Raw genomic sequence first — 22,779 nt, forward strand, 5'->3', positions numbered from 1 at the left:
TCATTTTTTTTTCTCTTCAAATCTTTGATTTTGTTCATAAAGTTACAGACGTGTCCTCTCCAGTGAGTTAGATGCTGGCATTTAACATCAAACTGTATATTTCACGAAAACATGGATTGATTTTTTGGGGTGATTCCATGAATAATTATTTCTTTATGCTTTGAAAAACAATTGAACATATTATCACACAATTAAATGTTGTATATTTTATAGTCGCTAAGCTTTTTAACCCTCTGATGCATGTCTGTAACTTCATGAACAAAATCAAATATTTGGAAACCAAACTGAAAACATTTTTCTTCATGCCTTAAGAACAATAAAAACACTTCAGGAATTTATGGAGGTCATGTAATGCTGTGTTCATATTTTATGAAATAAGTTTAAATGTTTGACATCACAAATGAGTCTGGGCGAAGTTTCAAACTCTGAGGTAAGACTTGAGAGACTCCAGCCTGGTTTATACTTCTGCATCAAATCAACGTATTTTTCGGACACTCAGTACGTTAAAGCTTAAGAAATTGGACTCTGACTTAGTCAGCATGAGATCGGACTGTGCAAACATATGTAAACAGCTTAGTCAGACCGAGAGCGGACTGAGAGTAACTTGATAAACGCAAGTAGATACTGCGACTGCTATCTGACTGCGGTTGGATTCAGCAGGTCTTGGTACTCCTCGGGATTCTGCCCAAAGAAGGAAATAGATGACCATAATAAATTGGATCGCTGTTCTGCAACCCAACAAACGAACACCATATGCAATTAACAGGCATAGTATGTAAGAAACATAAAAAGCTACAGCTGCATCCATCTCAGTTATCATTGTTAAAATGTTGTTTCCTCTTTAGGTAAACCAAAACTAGTTCAATAAGCATGCAGGTTATCAAAAAGGACAGCCCCGCCTGTCGCGGCGAAATTTGACATTATTGAACAGAAGTCTGATTCTTGATGAAAGTGAATGTTCAGAATGTTGGAATATGGGATACAGAGTTCCGTAGTGCCTTGATGTTTCTTAAAGAGACAGTCAGTGAAATTAAGCAAGACACCTGCTTGAGATCAGTATAAAATGTTTGTGCTGTAAATACAAGGTCAAAAATGAGCACTAAACCCTCCTCTTTGATAAAAAAAGGTCAGGTCCTCTATAGATGCACACCCTCTTTATGCATCCTGAATGCAAACAGTCCCTCGGGATGCACATGAACAAGGTTATGGATGCTTTAAATGCTCTACATCTCTGGCAGCCTCTCTTTCTCTCCCCTGGCTCTATCCAGAGCGGGTTAAACACGTCATTTCAGCAGCCTGCAGCCACTCTCTGCTCAGCAACAGGGCCCCAGTTTACGCAGCGCTTTTCTGGGCCAGCCAGTCTGCCGTGACAACTGGCTTCTTGCTGCCAGTCAGACTCTGCATCATCTCCACCGACTCTACTTCTCCTCTTTAAACGATCTGCTCCGGGCCATGCAGCAGCAGCAGATGTATCAAAGAAGGAGCTCTGCAGAGGACTCATTAATTATAACAAATGAACGGTCACATGCTACACTGCTAGCTCGCTGGTCTCGGGGTCAGATGCAGTTCAAGTGGAACAAAATCTTGTGGCGTGTTTCCGTGATGAATGGAAGTACAGTGGCATAAGAGAGGGTGAAAGAAGTACAGAAACTGAGAGAGGGATGAAAAGAGATGGAGATACTGACCATGAACAGGCTGACACACGTCTATACTTAGCTGCTAAGTGGAAAAACCAAGTTATTCCTCGTTTTTATGAGGAAGGACATCCAACGTTTTGAAGTGGGCTATTTCCAGAGTGATGGATTATCAGCCAGAGAGTTTAAAAGTGACATACATTGCCACAAAGTCCAGTTCAGACCAGATGAGCTCAGACGTGCAACTTCCAGCAACACACCTCACTGCAAAAATCTGTGTTGAACCAACATAACGAGATGAGATCATGGTTCATTGGTGATGCTAAGAAACCAATATTATGTTTGTAAGTGGAACATTGTGCAAGTGAAAAGGGGTAATTGTTGGGTAAAATGCCAACTCTGAGCTGTTGGATGATTGCAGCGTGTAAGAGTTAACTGAGATCAATTAACTTCCAGAGGTATGCAAAGAAGTGGAGGTAAGTGAGCCTTTAGCCTCCAGGATAACAGCTACAAAGCTCCAAAATGTGCTACGCAAATATCAGTTAAAAGCAAACCAGTTGTGTAATCAGGAATAATATCCATTTTCTTTTATGACCGCCAGTCCCCAGAAGCTTTGGGCTCCCCTTTCATTTCTAAATCTCTACAGAGCGTAGGTCTGTTTAGTTTTTGTAATGCCAGGGATGTATTACATTTTGTTGGTACTGCCTCATAATTTAGAGATATGTTGTTTTCTGTTTGTGAAAAATCCTGAGTATTAACATTATAATTATGAAATATATGATTTTTTCCTATGAACGAACTCAAAAATGCATTGCTACATGCAAAGTTATGAAAACTCTTGGCTTTGTATCACCAAATTTGAGGTTGTAGAAAAAAATAGCCTATAAAGGTGTCATAAAGAGAGAAATAAACTATTTCGGGACAAACTGTTTCTGTACAAGGCTGTAAACAAGTTTTATTCCTGCGGACAGAAGATCTTTGCTTAGTTTTTAACATGGATCTCTACGGGGATTGACTAACTGCTGGAGACCCCAGTGGACACTCAGAGAACTGCAGTTTCTGACTAAATTGTATTAATTTCAATTTTTCAGCTGGGGAAGAAAACACAAACTCAGTCTCAGTGATGTCAAGTTTTGGTTTCTGAAAGATGTTTTGAAGTCAATAACAAAATAACTATGCTAACTCACCCTTAGAAAAAAAAAGATCAGAAGTGTATCTCTAGGCAAACATTTATAAAGCTGTTCAAATTTAACCTTACCATAATCGTATAGGATGCACAATAGAAAATTTCCTTAAATGTTAAATTTTGGTGTAGACAAGGTCATTTTTAACAATGGAGCTCAATGGAATTGTGCACCTCAAGTGGACACTTTTAGAACTGCAGTTTATAGCATTTCATAGATTCCATCTTTCTACAAACTCATGCTTTTATATTTAGAGGAATTAACACATTTAATCATGTATGGATTACTTTTCTTTGGTCTGAACTGGACTTTAACACCTCCCTGAGTGTTGTCCTGAAGGCTCTAAAGTGTAAAAGCTGGCTGAAAGTCAGAACTGAGAGTTAGAAGGGGCTCAGAGGACAGAAAGGATCTTACTACAGCTCTAAGGAGACACGGGAAGAAGCACACACAAAGCACACACAGACCTACGAGCTAAGCAAGCTACAGCTAGCGGATTATTGACACACACACACAAACACGCTAAGCAGCTAGGAGGAGGGGAGGTTACACTAGGCGTCAGCAGCTTCAGCCGGGCTGGTTACCTTCGAAGGCCCGTGCTGCGTCAACCAGGTGGGACCAGTCCAGGCCCGAGGCAGTGTCTGGGAGGGGCATGAGGCCCGGGTCGCTGAACTTGGACCTGTCCGCCAAGGAGCCGTCAGAGTACCAAAACTCATCTGCAGAGACAGGCGGGCACGCCGATCAGTGTCCTGAGTTCATGTCTGAGTCACCCGTCGGAGCAGACAGGAGAGGACGGGGGAGGACATCAGGGGCGTAAGGGGGGGACGGGGTTTGGTCATGCTGCGAGGATATTCAGTGACCTTCACCTAAGCTAACCAATCCTCCGGCAGATGGCAAACTGATCACTTTAAGGTCTGTGTAAGTGACAGCAAATAACCGTCTCTGCATCACCCTTGCCAGGCGCTGTCTGAGAGGCGATAAACGACTTGTCTAAGTGAATGTCTTCATGTTTCAATCAATACCGTCTTTCCTTCCCCTCCGCCTCCGCCTCCCTGTCATCCCTGAAAGACAGCCAGCACCGTAAACAAGCTCCCATTCTGCAGAGAGGCGTTTAGGAAAGCATGAGTGGAGGAGTGGAGAGGAGACAGAGAGAGCTCAAGGTGATGCTGACACTCTCTTTTCAATTTACGCAGCCAGCGTCTCAGAGCCTGAGTGATTCACTGTTTACCAAATTGGAGCGATTCAGTCAGAAAAGGAGGGCGCCTGTGTTCTCAACTACCCTTCAAAACAATCGGGAATCCATCAGGCTGACAGCCAGAGGAGGCTAAAGACTGAAACATCTTTCCAAAAGCCATTTTCTGTGTGAGGAGACGGATGAGGAGCGGTATGGAAATGAGACAGGCGGGACGGAGAGGAGAGGGAAGGCAGGCAGAGACGAGTGAGAGAATGAAACATAACGTGTGACAGCCGCGGTGACTCTCCTGATGGAAAAATAAGCATGTCACAGATGTTACAGAGCTGCAGCGGTGCAGGAAGACACGTCACGTCTCAATGTGGATACATATTCAGAGGACGCCACAGTGACAGGTGTCCAGAAGAGGCTGCTTGCCTCACTCAGGTCCAATTAGCAGCTACATCAAGGTGTGTTTCTGCGCCTTTTCGGATGATCTCAGCGGGGCACCAGGGGCTCTTCACCTGAGTGTCCCGACTCTCATCTATGAATGATAATCTAAGAACAAAATGCCCAAAAAGTCCACATCAGACTATCTGAGAAGGGTTTTAATAAGACCAGGGTGAGTTAGGAGTGCTTAGGAGAGTCAGGTAGGATGCGATCACACCTGGGCACGGATGTTTGAGAAGCTTAATCTGGATGAGATCAATCTGGAACCTGAAAATCTACTTTTTTTCAACCCTCTCCTGTTTGCCAGTGCCTTCAATAAGACTAATCATCACATAGTTGGTCCACAGGGGTGCCAAATCCAAGCAATTAGAAAAAAAAATTGTACATACTGTAGGTTTAAGTTAACAATTTACGATCTATTTGCAACCCGACAAATGGTCAAGGGTTTCTCAATCATGGCAACTTTTGGCTAGCAAAATAAGTTAGCACTCATGATAAACAACTTGAAACGCTGTGATTATTTTGTTGCGCTGTTTTTAATCATTCTAGTTACATACTTTTGTAGTCCATATAAAGGGTGTATCTTGAATTAGCACCGATTGGTTTTGAGATCTCGTGGAGTTGATCATCCATTTTTTGCCTAAGTTTATCTAAGTTTATCAATGCTAGATGTTCAGACTGAGTGTGTGCAGATTTTCAAACCTCTACATATTCATATGTTGCAGAAATCCCTAAACCTGTCTGTAAACTGATCAAAACACTCCGTTCTAAAAACAGCACCAGATCTTTGAGAAACCTTCATTAAACCCTCTATTAAGGGTAGGTATGTTTGAGTGAAAGAATCAGGCGAAGCTAAGATTAAGGTTAAGACCGACCTAGTTAACACCTAGCTAGTGGACCCAGATCATAGTTTGGATTACATTATCTCATCCAAATTTTCAAACACCACAGTTCAGGTGTTAACAGCTGTTCTTAAAGCTGACGGTTTGTTTTACGGTGACTCAGACCAGACGTAACCAGCTCATCCTGCTCCTATTTCTGGTGTTCCTCTGCTTCGGTTAGCCCAGCGAGATTTCAACTGTCAGTACTTACTGCGTAGGTTGGATGCCCCCTGGTTGTGGACCATGCGTGGTGGCAGCGTGCTGTGGTAAGGAGGCGTGGTGCTGAACAGGATGTCGTTTGGCATGGCCTGGTCCAGCATGGAGCTGTGTGAGCTGGCGTAGGATGATCCCTTACGGTTACTGCACACGCTCTCGTCTGACAGCGTCCGGTACAGAGAGCGCCGTGGTGACAGGCTGTCCATTGCTGACACCTGAGGGGAGAGAGGAGGAGGACAATCCGTCAGGACAGAGTCACAGTTATGCAGTTGATGGAGGCGAATGACCTCCAAACACACTCCACGACCCCGGCTGCTGCTGCCTTTCCTCCACGCAGCAGGTTACACAACAGGAACATCAGGGAGCAGTGTCAGGAATCAATTACAGTCTGAGCTCAGAAGAAGATGCAGATGGACAGGGCGCAGCTGGAGAGTCTGGCAGGGAGACGGGTGAGAGACGGGGGACAGGGTGCATGGAGGCGGTGACAGAGGTCAGGGCATGAGACAGCTGAGAGTGTGCAAGTTCAGAGGAAATGAGCTAAGAGTGCGCAAGATGAGAATGAGCAAGCTGAGGGCGAGGGAAATGAGACTGAAAAAGCTGGGCTGAGCATAAATGAGCTGAGAATGACAAACTAAAGTCACTGAAACAAAAGTGAAAGAGCTGGGAGTGATTGCGATGAGAGTGAGGAAGCAAAATTGACCGAAGTGGGTTGAGAGAGCAAAGCTGAGCAAGTTGAGTGACAAAGCTGAGAATGAGCAAACCAAGTGAGTGAGATGAGAATGACAGAGATGAGAATGAGAAAACTGAGAGTGAGCAGGATGAGAAAAAGCAAACTGTGAATGAGTGAGATGAGAATGAGAAAACTAAGAGTGAGTTAGCTGAGAGCTGAGACTAAGCATGAACAAGTTAAGAGCGACAAGCTGAGAGTCACTGAAACAAGAGGAAAAGAGCTGAGAGTGATTGCGATGAGAATTAGTGAGAGCAAGACAACTGAGATTGAAAGAAATAACAGTGAGGAATGTAGAGTTATCGAACTGAGAGCTGAGATTGACGTAAAATATTTCACTAATAAATAGTCTGTAAGATAGTTGGATATCAATACCCAATGATTGCATAGTTTTAGATTCAGGTTAATATGTTTTGGAGTTATCCCAGGATGAGACTACAGGCTTCACTAAAAAGCTTGTTCAAAAAGTCACATGGGATTTCAGCAGGATCAACATGAGATTTGCTGAAGCTGTGACATCACATGTTGCTGACTCCCCCTAAAAGGGCAAAATTGTCATTTTTTTTTACAGAGAAACCACGACTGTTGTGTTAGAACAATGAAGGAGGGTTCCAGAAAGCTGAACCCCTGTTTCTTAAAGAGACAGTAGCTAAAAGTAGCTGTGAAAGACACTGATCAATTTGATGTAAACATCTCTTATTCCCAGTCCACCTCACATTTTGTTCACTGGATGCAAAGTTCAGTGAAGTGTGTTTGATGCAGTTATACAAGGAGTGTGTGTTGAGGCTAAAACAGAGGTCAAAGGCTGCACAGGGTCAGGATGAGCAATCACAAAGCTGAGTGTTTAAAAGCAGCATCATCCTGAGGGGATGTCCCCTCTGCACAGACATCAACCACACGGCTCAGATCTGAGTTCTGACAGAAGATCTCTTGTTTAAACACACAAACCCACAGAGACCAATTCAATCCATCACCGTTCTTTTCAGGGTGCGTAAATATTGCACGAGTCACATGAAAAACACCACTAATGATACGCCGGGCTGCCGTCCAGATGGGTTAATGTCTACCTTCGGCTTCCAGCTGCAACCAATACTTGACTAGTGTCCTTGCGAGCCGACACCCAGCCTGTCTCAATTTCAAAGACGGATCCTCCACAAATCCCGACGCGCAAACATCCACACCATCTTTAAAGATGTTCTCACACACTTAACAAGCTCGTCTCTTATTGCACTTTTCCCACCCAACTTTACAAGATCAGACCTTGTAAGGTTGATCAAAACAACTCGAAGCAGGATTTTCCTTTCTCTCTTATGTAAAGTAAAAATAGCTCAGGAGTCACGGTGAATGAAACAGTTTGCAAGAGAGCTGTGTTATTCATTTCATCTGCAGCTTCAAACCCTCTCTGAAGACTTCCTGGCACATTTAAAGTGAGCCTGCTGAGCACATTAAAGAGACGGTGTTTTATTTATCAAACCTGCAGGATTAGGGACTATTTTTGAGTAAATCCACCTAGGCTGGCAGCCGGCCTCTCTATGATTAAGCTCTAATATGTTTGAATTCTTTCACACAACACAAACGCTCTTATCAGTCGCTGCAGCGCTGACACGTCCTCTGAGATTTGTCTTGATTTCCTCGACTTTTCCCCTCGCCGCCTGCACCGAACAAAGACAACAACCGGCACTGAAACCCTTTGACGTGCCACTTGGGAGGATGTGTCGGACAACCACCTATTCAGCCGCCTTCTTCCTTCCCACAGGACGCTCGACAGAGGGAGAATAAGCTGCGAACTGCCTTTCCTCTACGTCACACATACAATAGGCAGCCTGTCTGTAAGAGGACGTCCCAGCGGACATGGCAACGAGCGAGGGAAATCTCCCAGCACCTGCTCACCCACACAAGCATCGGGTGACCACAGGAAGTGACTTGGGCATTAACCTTTGCGGTGGGTTCAGTTTAATCACTCAGCAGATTAAAGCAGTCTGATGGCATTAAATGAGGAATACATCACTCATGTTTCCAGCACTGTCATTACTGTAATTTGATTCCTGCCTGTGCCAGCCCATGATTGAGAACATGCAGCTCAGAGCAGAGCCGGATGCTCTCTGTGGAACCAGATGTGTCGAATTTCACGTTAGATTTGCGCATCTTTACAGTCATCAGACATGAGATTACAACAAAGAGGAAACTTCTCTTTGAACCCAACAAGCTGCACTCTGCACCTTAGTTTCTGCAACTTTCTTTTTCCTTCTCAGTGGGAACAAAGTAAAGAAATAAGTCTCAGTGCAGAGCTAACACAGGCTTTCATGTTTTAGATGTACTGATGTTGGCTGTACTTTTAGCTAACTGCACAAGCAAAGGTGCAAAGTGTCATCCAGGTGAGCTGCACAGGCCAACAAAACCAAATTAATCTTTTAACCCTGACTTTGCCTGTTTTGAAAACTGCTTACGATACTAGCAGTAGGTAATGGTTTGGCTGATTTCTGAAACATAAACATCAGCTAAATTTCCAGTGCACTTTATTGACCAGATGTCTTATTGGTTCTTAAAGAGTTGGAAACTCACAAACTGTTTTCTAGGATGCTCCTCTTTGTCTCTTTTCCTGCTCATGACTAACATCTCTCCTTTTGTAGCATATAAATTTGAGCTGCAAATGGTAATGTTTAACAGTTTTACATTGTACAAGATAATTTTTCATAGAGTTATAAAACATTATCCTCATCACAAAATGTTTTTTATCACAGTGCATGACTTCAAGTTATGATTTATGTTATCCTGCAAACGATACCTTAGGTTTCATTACACAATATGTTACTCTACATTACACTTTTGTTAATATCATCAATTTATACATTACCTCATGTTACATGGTGTTACATGACTTTCTCAGAGATACACTGCTTTATGTGTTTGTAACATGTCACATAAAATGACATTATGCTATCTAATTCAACTCAGTGTAACATGGCATTAACATTACATTATGTTTCCTTACATTATGTTTCATTTCATTATGTTACGAGAAGTTACAATACATTTTGTTACTTTGTTACATTATGTCACGTTACACTTTGTTATATTACATTACATTACATTATGTTACACTGCATCACATCACTTTATGTTGTATTGTGTAACATCAGGTTTATTTATGTCAAGTTACATCATGTTACATTACAATAACACAATTTACGTTACACAATGTTTACGTTATGTGACATAGCGTCACGTCAGGTCATGTTATGTCACATAACGTAACATTGCATTATGTTTAATGACACAATGTTACATCACTTTTTGTTACATTTTCTTACATTGTGTAAAATAATATTACGTCACATTATGTTACGTTACTTTACATTATGGTGTTACATTACTTTATGCCACAGTATGTTTATAACATTACATAATGCTATGTTGGATTACATTTCATAAAGTTTTGTTACATTCTGTCCTATTGAGTTACTCTTCTTTATGTTGCATTATGTTAAGTAACATTTCTTTAAGTTGCGTAATATTTATTAGGTAGAGTTAAAGGATTTCAGAATCAGGTTTATCATGGTCTGCATTGACTAGTTCTGGCTTCAAATTTTTACACAGGAGATAAACATAAAATCAAGAAAAATGCATTACGATACATTAGTGTTCAGGAAATACGCCCACAAACTGAATGTTTTTACAACTACCAGGTACAGGGTGGGGATCAGAAAACAACAAGAAATTTAGTGCACATGTGCCTACAGCTTTAAGGAAAAGGCCTGTTCCTGCCCGAGTCGTGCCCGTCTGCACCCAGGGTAAAGAGCATTTCTATTACAGTTGAGCAGCCTCCAAAAATAGATGGTTTTTAGATCTCCAGGGTCCCTCCTGGTGGATAATGGATTGGGGGGCGGGGGAGGAGTGGCGCGTTTGGAACAGTAGATGCAATTAATAGAGTCTGCAGGACTCAGAACATCAAACATCGATGCACTCACTGGCTTTAATCCATGACATCCCGACTGAGCAAACCCAGCCCTGCGCAAATTAAATTAGTCAAACACTCGGTGCCAGTCAGCGGGGACTGGAGGGTCCGGAGCAAGAGGAGGTCAGCTCCATGGGCATAGACAGATGTTTGTTTCCCAGCATGAGGTAATCTGTTCTGGCTTATAAACCTGTGCTTTTATAATTGTTAGTCTGCTGACTTCTAATGTGTTCCTCGCGCAGGGTTTGCACATTTAAACATGTTGTATTCGTCCCTGTGTTAAACATTTCATGAAGGTTATCACATAACTGAAAGGTAAGCTCACCTTCCGACTCCTGTCTTCCCCCGGAGGACTCCCTGGCAGCATCATCTTCACGTACTCCTCTTTGGAAAGTCTCTGCAGCGATTTTCCATCCCGCTCCGCAGCCTGAAGCCTGCAGGCCTCCTGAGCATACAGTGTTCTGCAGACAAAACAGAGGGCACAAGAGAACATGCCGATCAGAGACATAATGGAAGAGAAAACCTGCAGGGACGCTTCAGGAGGAGTGAGTAAGTATCACACAGAGGGAACAGGGTCCGTCTCAGCATGCCAGGTGCCTCCTGCTCCATGCTGCTCAGGTGAACCAGGGGTGACAGGGTTAGGAGGAGTTACTCAAGTCCCACAATGTCACAGATCACTCTTCCAAACTACAGATTGGAGAGACTGTGAGGAAAGGAGGAAAGGAGGAGAGGAGGAGAGGAGAGTAAACCTGGAGCTCAGGGAGTGTTTGGACAAAAACAGAGGAGACGTAAGAGCTGTTAGACAAGGAAGGAGAAGGAGCAAAGACCAGGTGACGGGTTGTTCTGGAGGCGTTGGCTGTCAGAGGGGTTTCATCTGAGGATGTTTGTGTAAGTTTGAAGATGTTGAGTTGTAACCAGGGAATATGTCTGACCTGACAAGGTGAAGATACCATGCTTCAATAACCAGCGTCCATTAGCAGAGCCTGCTTATGCATGAAAGTTAGCTAAGGACTTTCAAGTGGGGTGTTGTTCCCTGATCAAACTTTGGCTTCTAAGATTTCACCTCTTTAGGTCCCTTGGTACTGCAAAATTCTGCAACTTGAGTTGGTAAAATGTTTGCAATTTTTTCTGAGATTAGAAAAAAAAACTTCATAACAGTACTCGTCTTAATGTGTTACAACAGAGTTTTAGTTATAAGTAAGGCAAAATTTCCACCAAGTGGTTCAGTTCAGTACAGCTTTTCTGGCATTTCCTTTAACTAGAACAGGTCGCCAAAGTACCAACCCGTACCGTACCTCTCTGTTGGGATGCCGGACACATGGATCCGACCCCAGAAGGTGCTAGAAACACTGCAGTCTTTTGATTTGTTGAAAGAATCATCTCTAACCTTGTGGCAGTGGCTGCTGTATTTCTCCTTGTGGCCTTCTGTGAAACAAAGCTTGATTGTGCTTTGTAACAAAGAGCCACATGTCAATCACAAAGAAGACGAATTGCTGGATGTCTTTAAATGTTGCTCTTTGTTACTGTGTCACGCTCTTCTTCATTGGATTTATTAGTGAGGTACACTGTGTCATCCTATTACATAGCTGACGGGGCTGTCAGCATCAAGCTTAAATGCGGATTCATCACTTCAATGATCCAACCGTACCAAACTGTACAGATCCATATAGGACCTTTTAGTAGAAACAGAGCTTGAGTGATTGAACCCTGGAGCTGAAATGATGCTTGGGCGCAAAAAAACTGCAGTACCTTAAGTTTCCACAGCAAAAACTGAAAAATAAGTGAATTTCTGTACTATTTTGGTTCAGTTTATCTGATTAGACTTAACCTGAGGAGTCCAGAAAATGTCTAATTTCAAGATATTTGAAGACAAAAACCATGCTTCAATAATTTTTAATAGAGACACCAGGAGCTATGAACAAACCAGCACAAGCACCAGACAAGAGCTAGCTAGCATCAGTCAAAACTAGCAGCAAAGCAGCACTTTTGCTAGCATCAAGACAAGAACTCTACTAGCAAAAGACCAGCACTAACAACACTTTGGTGAAAAATGATTTCTATGTTCAGCTGGAAGTTTAGCTTTAAAATTTACAGAAAAATTCAAATTAATCTTATTTTTTTGTGCCCTTTCTTACAGGTTGACTCGAGCTTCAAGCTGCTTAATTTTGGGGTAATAACGTTGGATTTTTGGATATTTGAATGAAGAATATAAAAAAGCAGTAGTTCATAGAGCGTGTCGATCAGAGGATGTATCAGTTGAAAGCATGTGGTGCTCAGATCCTGCAGAAATGCCATGACCACTGACGCCCAGCTGGTCGCCCTCCACTAACAGCGTGAGCTGCACGGCAGGACAGACTCTTCAGACAGGTGGGGCGGTGGTCTGAGACACAGGGAGGGGGAGGGTGTGTGGGGGGAGCAGGCTGGGTCAGACGGGGGCCATGGGGGGTTGACTTTGACCAACTGTGTACCTGGAATACTCAGACAGCATTGAGAGAAGAAACGATAACAAGCTCTCGGCTCCTCTGGAACCAGAAGCAGAGAAAGAGACAGCGCAGGGTTAGCATCGTTATTTCACATCCTGCAGAACGTTCACAGGACGCAGGGAGGAGGAGGAGGAGAAACTTCATTATGCTGCAACAATATCTGTGAGTAATATTAGAGCATTCATCATGAGGCGGCTTACGTAAGAGGAAATAAAAGTGTGAATATAAAAACAAACACGGGAAGGCTAACTGGATTACAGAGCTGCGACTTCAGAGCGTGCCATCAATCATGGAGCACTTTAGTGGGAGATTTCACAGCATTAATGAAATTACTCAGGAGTGAGGGCGAATCGCTCGCTCAGAACACACCCTGAGCTCACACACAGCCTGAGCTCACACACATCTTCAGACACAAACATACCTGAAGTCAATGCTGTGTTTCAACCCTAGCATGGATACTTCTGTGCCGAGCGTTTAATCATAAGGTGGGTACAGTCGGTGTTAGGGGAGGTGACATTACTCCTCCTCCTGCTCGGTCATATATCTACATCTCTGTCCTTGAGCTGAGTCTGTGTCAGCACTGTGTGTTGTTGTTGTGTATTTTGTTGTGTTGTTGACTCTCAACTCCCTGCAGAGATGCTGATCCGACAGAGTCTCGGCCCAGCAGTCCAGTGGGATGCAGCTTCACTGGAGCGATCAATAACCACAAGTGACATGTGCCGAGTGTATTATGTCTGCGGCTTCATCGAGCTTATTTATTTGGAGGCTGTCGGCTTCAATCAGAGCTGGTTTCTGCTCACCAGGTGGGCTCATGAAGTGGAAGAATGCTGGATAATAAAAGCTTTGTTTGCACCACAAGCACCAGGAACCTTTAGAGTACTGGGAACTGGGAGGTTCCTTGAGCCAACTGATCACATTCGAATGGAAAAGCGTCCTTCCTGTTACCAGTACAGACTTTAAGACTTGCACATTTCAGATATGGCTTTTTTTAATTTTAGCATCTAAGATTGGAGAATGTGGGGTAGGGTAGATCTCCCTGGAAGTCTCTGAGCTGGTCTCAAAGCTTCCTCTGGATCATTGCTGTAGATGGTCTGCTGCCGTGGACCTGCCAGACTCCAGCTGGCATCATCATCATAGTCATCATCGTAATCACTACAAGGCAGAACTACAGACTCACTGTGTGTGTGTCTCCTTCTCTACATTTCCCTCTATTTCCCTCTCATAGCTTCTTTTATCCTCATAACTTGCGCCTGCTCAAACAATCTAAATCACGCCCAAAAAGTTTTAGAGCTCAGAGCAGTTTTGCTCCCCGGTGAGCGGAAAGGCTCGTATATTGTGGCGCATTTACCTCTCTTTGTTTTTTGTGACGTTTGTGTCTTTTCTTGTTTTCACAGGTCTAGCTGCGCACTGTCAAGAATCTAGTTTTTAACACATTCATAGCTCAAGTGTTTCAGGAATAAAATGCACTTCTTTGTGTGAGAAAAAGTGTTTCTGAAGTGAGGAAAACAGCGCTGCAGAGGCTAAGATAAGCGAAGGAGCGTGATTAGCTTAACAGAGTTAGCTGGAGGTGGAGAGTGTTTCCTGTCACCGTCTCACACTCTTCCCCTCACTCACACACACTCACCCACACTCTGAAATGTTTGGAGGTCCTTCACTGCTGTGGGCTTCTTCCTCTTCATCCTCAGCTGCTTTCACGCCCACGGGGAGCTTCCCCCCCTGCTGTGGGCGTGTCTGTCCACAGGCCTCTGAGCTGGGTTCTGGACCCAGCTCCCCTTCTGGTTCTTGATCTGGCACTGAGCTGCTGGTCTGGGGGATGGTGTACACCTTGGAGGAGTCAGCGGACATACAGTACCTGGCGCCGCGGGCCAGCGGGCTGCCAGAGTGATGTGAGCCACTGAGCGGGCGATAGGAGAAATAAAAACAGAACGTAACTCAAAAATGATCAAATGCATGAAGAAGAAACAGAAAAACCAAAGCAGAGGAGGTGAAAGGAAAAAAAACAGGTCAGATGAAAGAGAGGAGATGATTTTAAAATGAAACAAGGATTGAAGGCTCAGATGACATAATTCCCTCTGCAGAGGGTAAAGTCGGGCTGGTTAACCTCTGACCTACATTCAGAGATGACTCACATCCAGTCCAACAGGCGCATACTCCTTCCAACCTTTGTCCTTTCAATATTTAGTCAAATATCAACTGTCAGAGCAGATTAAAGGGTCAGTGCCTTCAAATCATACTGAAGCATGTTTCTAACTCACTCCCAGTGGCATCTAGGCAGGGCTATTTATAGATGGTCCAAGGTATCTACCAATATGTCATCTCAGAGTAAGAAAAAAAAGGAATATTCTCGTACAAATGTTGAAAAACTGAAGTATCTTCACAGCAAAACATAAAAAGGTAAGCAGGAGTATGTAAATGTATAAATGTGTCATAATTTTCTTCTCATGTAATGTTGGATTTCTGCAGGCTGGATTCATCAGATGTGACAGTGGCATAAAAATGAGCCATGCATCAAATAAAAAAAGAGCTCTTTTAAATCACATGGCATGCTTCGATAAAAAATCCCACAGAGCAGGAAATCCTCTGCACCTGGATGCTCATTTAGACATTAATGTTCTTCACAGCAGATTCTTGATGGGATGCTGAAATGATTCAATAACGTGATCCAGATTGTCAAATGCATAATGTTAGCTATTTCACCTCTTTTTGATTGATCAGCAAAAGAAAATTTATAGAAAGTGAATCTAAAGAGATATTTTGATATACTTGAAGCTAAAACAGCATATTTGATCATCATAGTGCTCAACCAATGTAAAACAAACAAATAACCGTGATGATCCTCTCCTGGTTCATGATGGGCTGTAAAACCTCAAACCTGTTGACTCTTGGTCTGGCTATGCTTATTATGTTGGCTTGTTGTTGTAGATAAATACCATCTGTTTTGACCATGCTGTGTTTTATTTTGAAAGTCACTGAGCGTTTTTGTGTGGTTTCCATGCATGAATCACTGTCTAGCTTCATTTGTAAATTGACTATAAACCAGTTGAAAAAAAAAGACATGGGCCGTTTTCGCATACTATACTAGCAGTGCCTACTGATTCGACCAAAATGCAGTATGCAGTATGCAGTATGCCAAAAAATGTCAGAGTTGTAGTATGAGAAAAACACCCGGATGACGTACTGAATCGGGAAAAATCCACCGTATGCATCTGACCAGTCTGCCTCGGAAGTTTATCAGAAGTGAAAATGGCAGAGAGTGGAGCAACAACAACCGTAGTAGCAGAGAAATATAAATATAAGAGCCATTTCTTTTTTTATCTTTAAATCCTCATCATCTCCACCACTGAAAGTAAATATAAAATGCTCTCTCTGGCAATATATTTGCAGTTAAGTTACTCGTGGTTTGTTTATTTTCTACATTTTCAATAAATTTTTTTTGGGAAAAAAAGTCAGCCGTAGCCAACTTCCGTTTTCTTCGAACTGAAGACCAGCGTAGCATACTACAAAAATTAACCCAACTGAACAGTCATACTACATACTGCTTATTAAAGTAGTATGTAGTAGGCACTGCCTACTACATACTACTTTTATAAGCAGTATGTAGTAGGCGAATTCGAAAACAGCCATCTTCTTGGCTGGCCTTGATGTGAGGTCACTACAAAACTGCTCCCCAAGGTGACTGGCTACAGTATGGGTTAAAAACTGTGTCTCCCCAGCCATTCCAGAAGGGCTGTGGTCAAACTTCAAAAATTATGCCTATGAAGAAGTGTATGCCGCTGATTTGTTGCAGAAGTACAAACCAGGCGAAAGCATTCATGCCCAGAATGCGTAACTTAAATTTTAACACCAGGTAAGCAACTCTTTGACAGAATTTTATACTCACTGTTTTTTCACTTTTGTTCATTCAGGTTGTTTTATGTGTCAAAACTTAAGTAAAAAAGCTACAGCTAAAAAAAATACTTACTATTATTAAAATGACAGTAAAATGTCTTTAATGATAACAAAATTTTAAAATCCTCCAATTATTTGGTAATCTAAATCTATTCTATGCTACATAATTACACTTTCAATACAATTAATGATGTACTATACCAAAGTGGGAGCATCTCCTGTGCAGCTGTGGCACCTTCTTACATTAGATACACTTATATACAGAGACACATACTCTACAGTCCCGCTGATAGACACAACACGCAGTGATATTAGCCAGGAAGTGTCTGAATGCTAATGCTAGCTTGACTTTCATATTTCCGATCAGTCAAAAAGTAGAGAGTTGAATATAATATATATTTTCCTGTGGGACTGCAAAACATTTGCCAGTGTCTTTCACATGAACTGAAGAGTTTGTTTTTTTCTCAATAAGACTAAAGACAACACTTTGGCCAATCAGAAATCTTTGACTCATTGTACAGACTCAGAGCTAATATTCTTATTCCTGATGACAAATGGCAGATTATGGGATAATAAGATCATCATTAACTGTCGTCTCATTCCTCAGGCGTCTCTTTGTTTTCTGTAAACTTTCAGTAAACACGTCGTCGTCTTTTTGCACCCTGAGACAACAGAGGTGGCTTTAGCTGCAGGCACTCCAGACTCTGCTTCCATATTCATGACCATCTGGGCCCCACCCTGCACAGTGTGCTCCTGCTGCTTCACTGTTTATTCAGATGACACTCGGGTGTCAGGGACCATTACATAAAAAGGTGGGAAGCACTGGAGTAGTCAAGGTGACAGCATGGGCTTTTTACTCGCTCCTGAATGACATCCTGCAGCCGACGGCTGCGACGCCTCCCCAACAGGTCAATAATCTGAACAGATTGCGCTAACATAATCCTGCGTGGCACAAACAAATAGATGCCCGTTCTTTAGCACAGAGGCAGACTGAGAGTGGCTGCAGGGCCAACCCTCTGTCACACCTCTCCTCTCCCCCAGATGGGCCTCGGTCTGCTGAGGAGGACTCGGGCGATGGTGTGATGAAACCCCCTGTGATGCTTTGGCCTGACAGTGGCTACACCCAGTGCTGCCGCACAGCTGGAAAAGTCAGACCAAGGGTCAGCAGAGAGGGCGCCCGGCAGGGAGAGAAGGTCAGCTAACAGCCAGAAACCTTCCTTTTGTTCTTGTGTTTGTCTCTGTGTTTGTTTAGGGGGGGATGAGCTGCTTCATGTGTGACAGCATCTCCAGGTTTGAAACCATAAACCATAAAAAGGATTTGATTTCTCTGTCCCATCCTGAATACAGCTGCAGCAGACTGATGTAACAACCCAAAGAGGAGCCGACATGATGTGACGTAGGCTTAAGTTACAAACAAAAGGAACAAACAGAATAAAGTTTTCTGGTAACTTCTTGCACTTTCAGAACAACTTCAATCCTTCTTTGAAAGGATTCAGGAAGCCTCTGGCGCTCAAGTGTGGAGTGAAAAAATGAGATCTCACATCAGAAAACAGCTGAGCTTACAGAGCTTTGTTAAAATATTCACCCTGTCAGACTTTTCAACAGGATAAACTTCAAGAACCCAAAGTTATAATGATAAATAAAACATAAGACTTATTCACAAACAACACCTAATGTATTGTGCCATATTGCAACTTATCGTAATATAATGTAACAAGTTGCACTGTAACCATGTGACCTAGTTACCTGAATTATGTTGCATCACACTGTCACTTAATGTATTGTTGTTTCATAATGTATCACAGTGTAACAAGTGTTTTGTTTTGTCATGTAACGCATCATACTATCGCAGAACAGAACATTCATTCATTCATCTTCTATTGCCAATCCTGTCCTATCAGACAATTTCTGTATTTCCTTAACTGCTGAGTTATGTCATGTAACAGAACGAAACATTGTTTTAAAAAATATTGCATCATGATAATATAATTTAACATATTTTTTAATGTATCACATCATAACATACCATAATATAACATATAGGTTTGTTACTAGCACCTCCTCAATGAAATATGTAATATGACATATTGATTTGTAATGTATCGCAGAACTAAGTAAAGTAACATATTGTTTCATAATGTATCACATCGTAATATAAAACAATGTTGTTTTGTAATGTTGCTTGGTATCATATTTTATTACACATATGAATCTGATAAAATCCGTTTGAATTCTTAATTGTAACATTACAACATGTGAAAAATCTGTAAGAGGGTAAATGTTTAAACAAGGCTCTGTAAGGTTCATACTCCCCTGTGTGTGTGTGTTTGTACCGAGCGGGTCTTTATGTCTCCCCATCCTGTCGGATTTCTGTTTTGTTTCTGCAAACCTATAAACACTTTTATCTGCAAATGTGAAACACTAAAGAGAAAAATAGAGACAGAGAAGGCAAAGAGTCCTGGAGGAGAAAGAGCATACGCAGATCGTGTCTTTGGTCCGTACCTTGAATGAGATGAGATCTCGCTCAGGTCCCCGATGCTTCCCTCTGTCACATGACTGGACATTATGGCGGCGGCGTATCCCTGTGGCAGATACAGTTTCCCATGATCCTCCTCTGACACTCCGTCCTCGTGGTGCTCCCAGGGGTGACCCTGCTCCCCCACTCGGCCCTGCAGCAGCACCCGGGCCCCAGGGGCCATGCAGGGATTAGTGTCTATGCCGCTGTCCGTGGACGCCCCTTTGATGTACGTGAGGCCCAGGATCTCCGGGTCCATCAGGTCGCCGGAGCCGAAGTGCTTATCGTCACTGTTGCTGGAGGCGTTGCTGGAGAGGGTGTTGCTACTTGAGTGGCTTGAGTTTTTATCGCCCGTCTGTTGAAGAGGGATAGATGAGAAGATGGAAATACAGTGAATCACACGAGGTCAAACAGCAGGTGCAAATTATTTTTATGGTTGTTTTAACAAGCCGGAGGGGAAAGAGTTTACCCATCATGCTGCAAAAGCACATTGCATACGTCTCTGTTTCCTCAGGGGCCATGAACGGGTCTGGTTTTTGCTTGGGAACTTTCAGGAAGTCTCAACATTTACCTGTTTGTAAAACTAATTAGGGATTGGTCTTTTGTCTCCTTGCAACAAGACTAAATAATTGCAACTTGAGTTACATAACTGTTGACCCACTGCTCCTTTTATTCCTCTAATCAAAACTGATCTTGGTGTCCAGTTTATTCTTCAGATTTCTAAATATAAATGATTCATCCTCTGTTTGTTTGGGGCTGATTTTAATTTTTTATGCACAGGCTGCCTGAAACCATTAACTCCTGTGTGAACTAATAAAGATCTTAGACTAATGGAGATAAATTTAAGCTAACTCAGAGTTATGAAACAGAATATTTTAATATTAATTACTTGATTCAATGAACCATCAGTGGAAAGATTATTTCTTACTTACAGACAACTTCATCATATCTACTGACATCTGTGATTGGCTGTTTGCTCTTTCAGAGGCAGGACTTGTGTTCATATCACAGTCTGTGTAATATATGGATGTAGTTTATGTGATGTCATAGAGCTTTGAAAGGTATTTTGGAGCAGCATTAAGCAGCAACTTTAAAATGATATTTTAAAATCCTGACAGAAGTCATGTTGTAGTGTTGGTGGAGCCACGAGGCTCGGAAATTGTAGCTTTGTTGTTGCTGGTGATATCAGAAGCCCCGTCTCCACTTCTTTTTTGTGAATTTTGACTATGTATCATATTTATAGCAACTAATTCACTCTAATTAGGACAACAGAGTTCATCATTGACCTAAGACCATTTATAGAGTTTAATTTGTTGACTCGAGTATGGATGAATAATGATAAGGTCGGGAACTGTAACCTAAGATCTCTGGACTACAACCCATCCCGTTCCTCTCTTTTCGGCAAGCCTCACACTCTGAAGCATCTCAGATTGTCTCATCACAAACAGCCTCTCTGATTCAGAAAACAAGCTCTGTGCATCAGGGAGAAGAATACCAAAGGGATGCTTTAAATATCTTATCCTCTGACACGCTTTAAAAGCTCTGAAAGAAGTTGTTAGCTGTATTTGCCAGCCTCCAGCGCCACAGGAGAAATGAAAGAGGGAAAGAGAGATTGTGCATTTGCGAAAGAAGAAGAAAATACACAAGGGTGGATAAAGGGAGAGAGCTTGATCACTTAATATATTCAACCTTCTAGGAAAGTGTGTCCTAGAAAAGTGAGAGACTACGGGAAGCTGTGATGAGATGAGACACACATTAGCATGCTGATGAAGGCGAAGTGATGAGAGTCTGCAGGCGACGACAGGAGGCGAGGTTTAATACTCTGGATGAACTGCTGGTTGAGGCAAAGCCCCAAAACAAGGGCGATCTGACCCGAGTGATTCACACACTGATGAGGGTAAACCAGGTCTGAGCTCACCCTGCACACCGCAGAGTTACACTCCTCGCACAGAGAGCTGCAGTGCCCTTCAAACAAGCTGACGATGAATTTCAAACACCTCCTTGTAAAGTCACAGGAAGCTTCTCAAACTGAGATTTAAGTAGGTCAGGTTTTTACCCTGGACAGCTTGTTGGGTGAGTCTTTTCCTCCTTCTCTCTGCTTCAGAGGGTTCAGGATCTTGGTGGAAGGGATGTGCCACTTCGCCTCTGTGAAGGAGAGAAGGTTTTAGTTATGATTAGACAGACAATATACTCATTCATTAAAAGATCCTTGAGCTTAGATTAGTTCACTTTATCTAATAAACCACAGCACAACAGGTAAGGGATAATGCACGAGTTCAGTGAAGGACGATGTATTGTGGGTGGGTTGTTTTGTCTGGTTAAGATCTTTTAAAGTTAAGAAAGACAAGATTCCTCCTATTTAAAGAGGGTGTGTGTGTTTTCTTTGTCTAATGTGAGAGACTAAAGTTTCATCTGCAAATGGACCAACAGTTCAAATCACAATATAGTTTTTCCTCTCTGTTTTAGATGACACGAAAGCAGCAACATAAGCTGTCAGTATATGAGGATGGGACTAGCAAATATTTAACTTCAGCATTCAGACATTTCTAAGCTAATATTACTGCTTAAAAAGGGACATTTTTCTTTTTTTGCCTTTATTTTGTCCCTCTGATGCCCCCGTAGTATATTTTCTTAAGTTACAGCCTAACAAAATCCCCAATTTTTTCTCACTAGTGTTTTAGAAAACCCGGATTTCAGCCTCTGACTGAAACACTTCAAACTAGAGATACCAGGACCAATTCTTTCGACTAATTTACATTTTGAAGTAATTAGCATTATCCGTCAGCATAGCTACATCAAGCTATGCTGGCATCTCCCCTGACCAATATCAGCTTTTCTTATTTTCTTCATTTCTAAATGAATCTTTTTTTTTTTTTAATTTGTTGAGATTTTTTTGTCTATTTTTTCTATTTAAATGACCCAATCACAGATACTGAGAGATATCACTAAGAAATAACCCATTTTGGTGCTGATAATCTCATTTTAAATCGTGGATCTCACCTGCAGACCTAGTCCTCTCTAAGGTGGGCTCCCTCTCCCTGTGGATCTCTCCATCTCCCCCCTGCATGTCCCCCGCCCTCTCATGAAGAATAGGAGAGGGACACCTGAGGAGGAAAAGAGGATGAGTATGAGCTGTACGGTAGTGTCTGTCATACAGAGGCTCTGATAGATTTAGCAGAGATGTACGACACAGCACTCAAGATCGTTTGAGGTCAGATCACTCAGGCTTTTAATTGAATGAAGAACAACTTGAGACCTCCTTTGGCATTTCAGATGCTCTCTGCTCCCAACAAAGAGCGGCAAATTTCCCACCATGGGTCTTGCGCTAATTAAACCATAAAGACTCATGAAAGGTTAGAGCAGAGGAGCAGAGGCCACGGCGTCTCTAACTGTAGATCAATCTGCGTATCTGTTGTTCTGCAGGGTGGCAGCTCTGACAGCGCACAGCCATCTCTGAGAGTCCACTGCACTTCTGAGGCTTCTGACAGGAACGCAGCGGCGTGCAGCTAAGCCTCTTGTCATGGTCTGTAACCGCTTACTGACAGACAACTGTCTCTGAAGGTTTTTGCTCATGCACAGGGCTCAGACTGACGGATGCAAGAGCTATAAACCATCATACCTGAGGCTGAATATATGTGCACTGTAAAGACAAAAACACAAATGGAGGAAGTTTCTGTC

At 42.5% G+C, this 22,779-nt stretch overlaps 1 protein-coding gene across 7 annotated transcripts in view; it reads right to left on the reverse strand.

Annotated features, from left to right (window-relative positions):
- The window catches only part of LOC141794758 (signal-induced proliferation-associated 1-like protein 2), a 125,250-nt gene that overhangs the window by 5,462 nt on the left and 97,009 nt on the right, over nucleotides 1-22,779 (reverse strand). For 4 of the 7 annotated variants that reach the window (XM_074675240.1, XM_074675241.1, XM_074675238.1 and 1 more), the window contains exons 12-18: nucleotides 22,102-22,205; nucleotides 21,158-21,246; nucleotides 19,089-19,456; nucleotides 14,323-14,592; nucleotides 10,541-10,676; nucleotides 5,529-5,748; nucleotides 3,400-3,531 (exon numbers count right to left, since the gene is read on the reverse strand). In XM_074675240.1, the coding sequence (XP_074531341.1) occupies nucleotides 3,400-3,531; nucleotides 5,529-5,748; nucleotides 10,541-10,676; nucleotides 14,323-14,592; nucleotides 19,089-19,456; nucleotides 21,158-21,246; nucleotides 22,102-22,205 (1,319 nt within the window). The remainder of the gene's footprint in view (nucleotides 1-3,399; nucleotides 3,532-5,528; nucleotides 5,749-10,540; nucleotides 10,677-14,322; nucleotides 14,593-19,088; nucleotides 19,457-21,157; nucleotides 21,247-22,101; nucleotides 22,206-22,779) is intronic. The other 3 variants (XM_074675243.1, XM_074675242.1, XM_074675244.1) reach the window with 2 other exon arrangements.

Source organism: Halichoeres trimaculatus, unplaced genomic scaffold (genome assembly GCF_033239565.1).
Source record: "Halichoeres trimaculatus isolate MK-OKI-2021-1 unplaced genomic scaffold, fHalTri1.1 fHalTri1_scaffold_8, whole genome shotgun sequence".
NCBI lineage: Eukaryota > Metazoa > Chordata > Actinopteri > Labriformes > Labridae > Halichoeres > Halichoeres trimaculatus.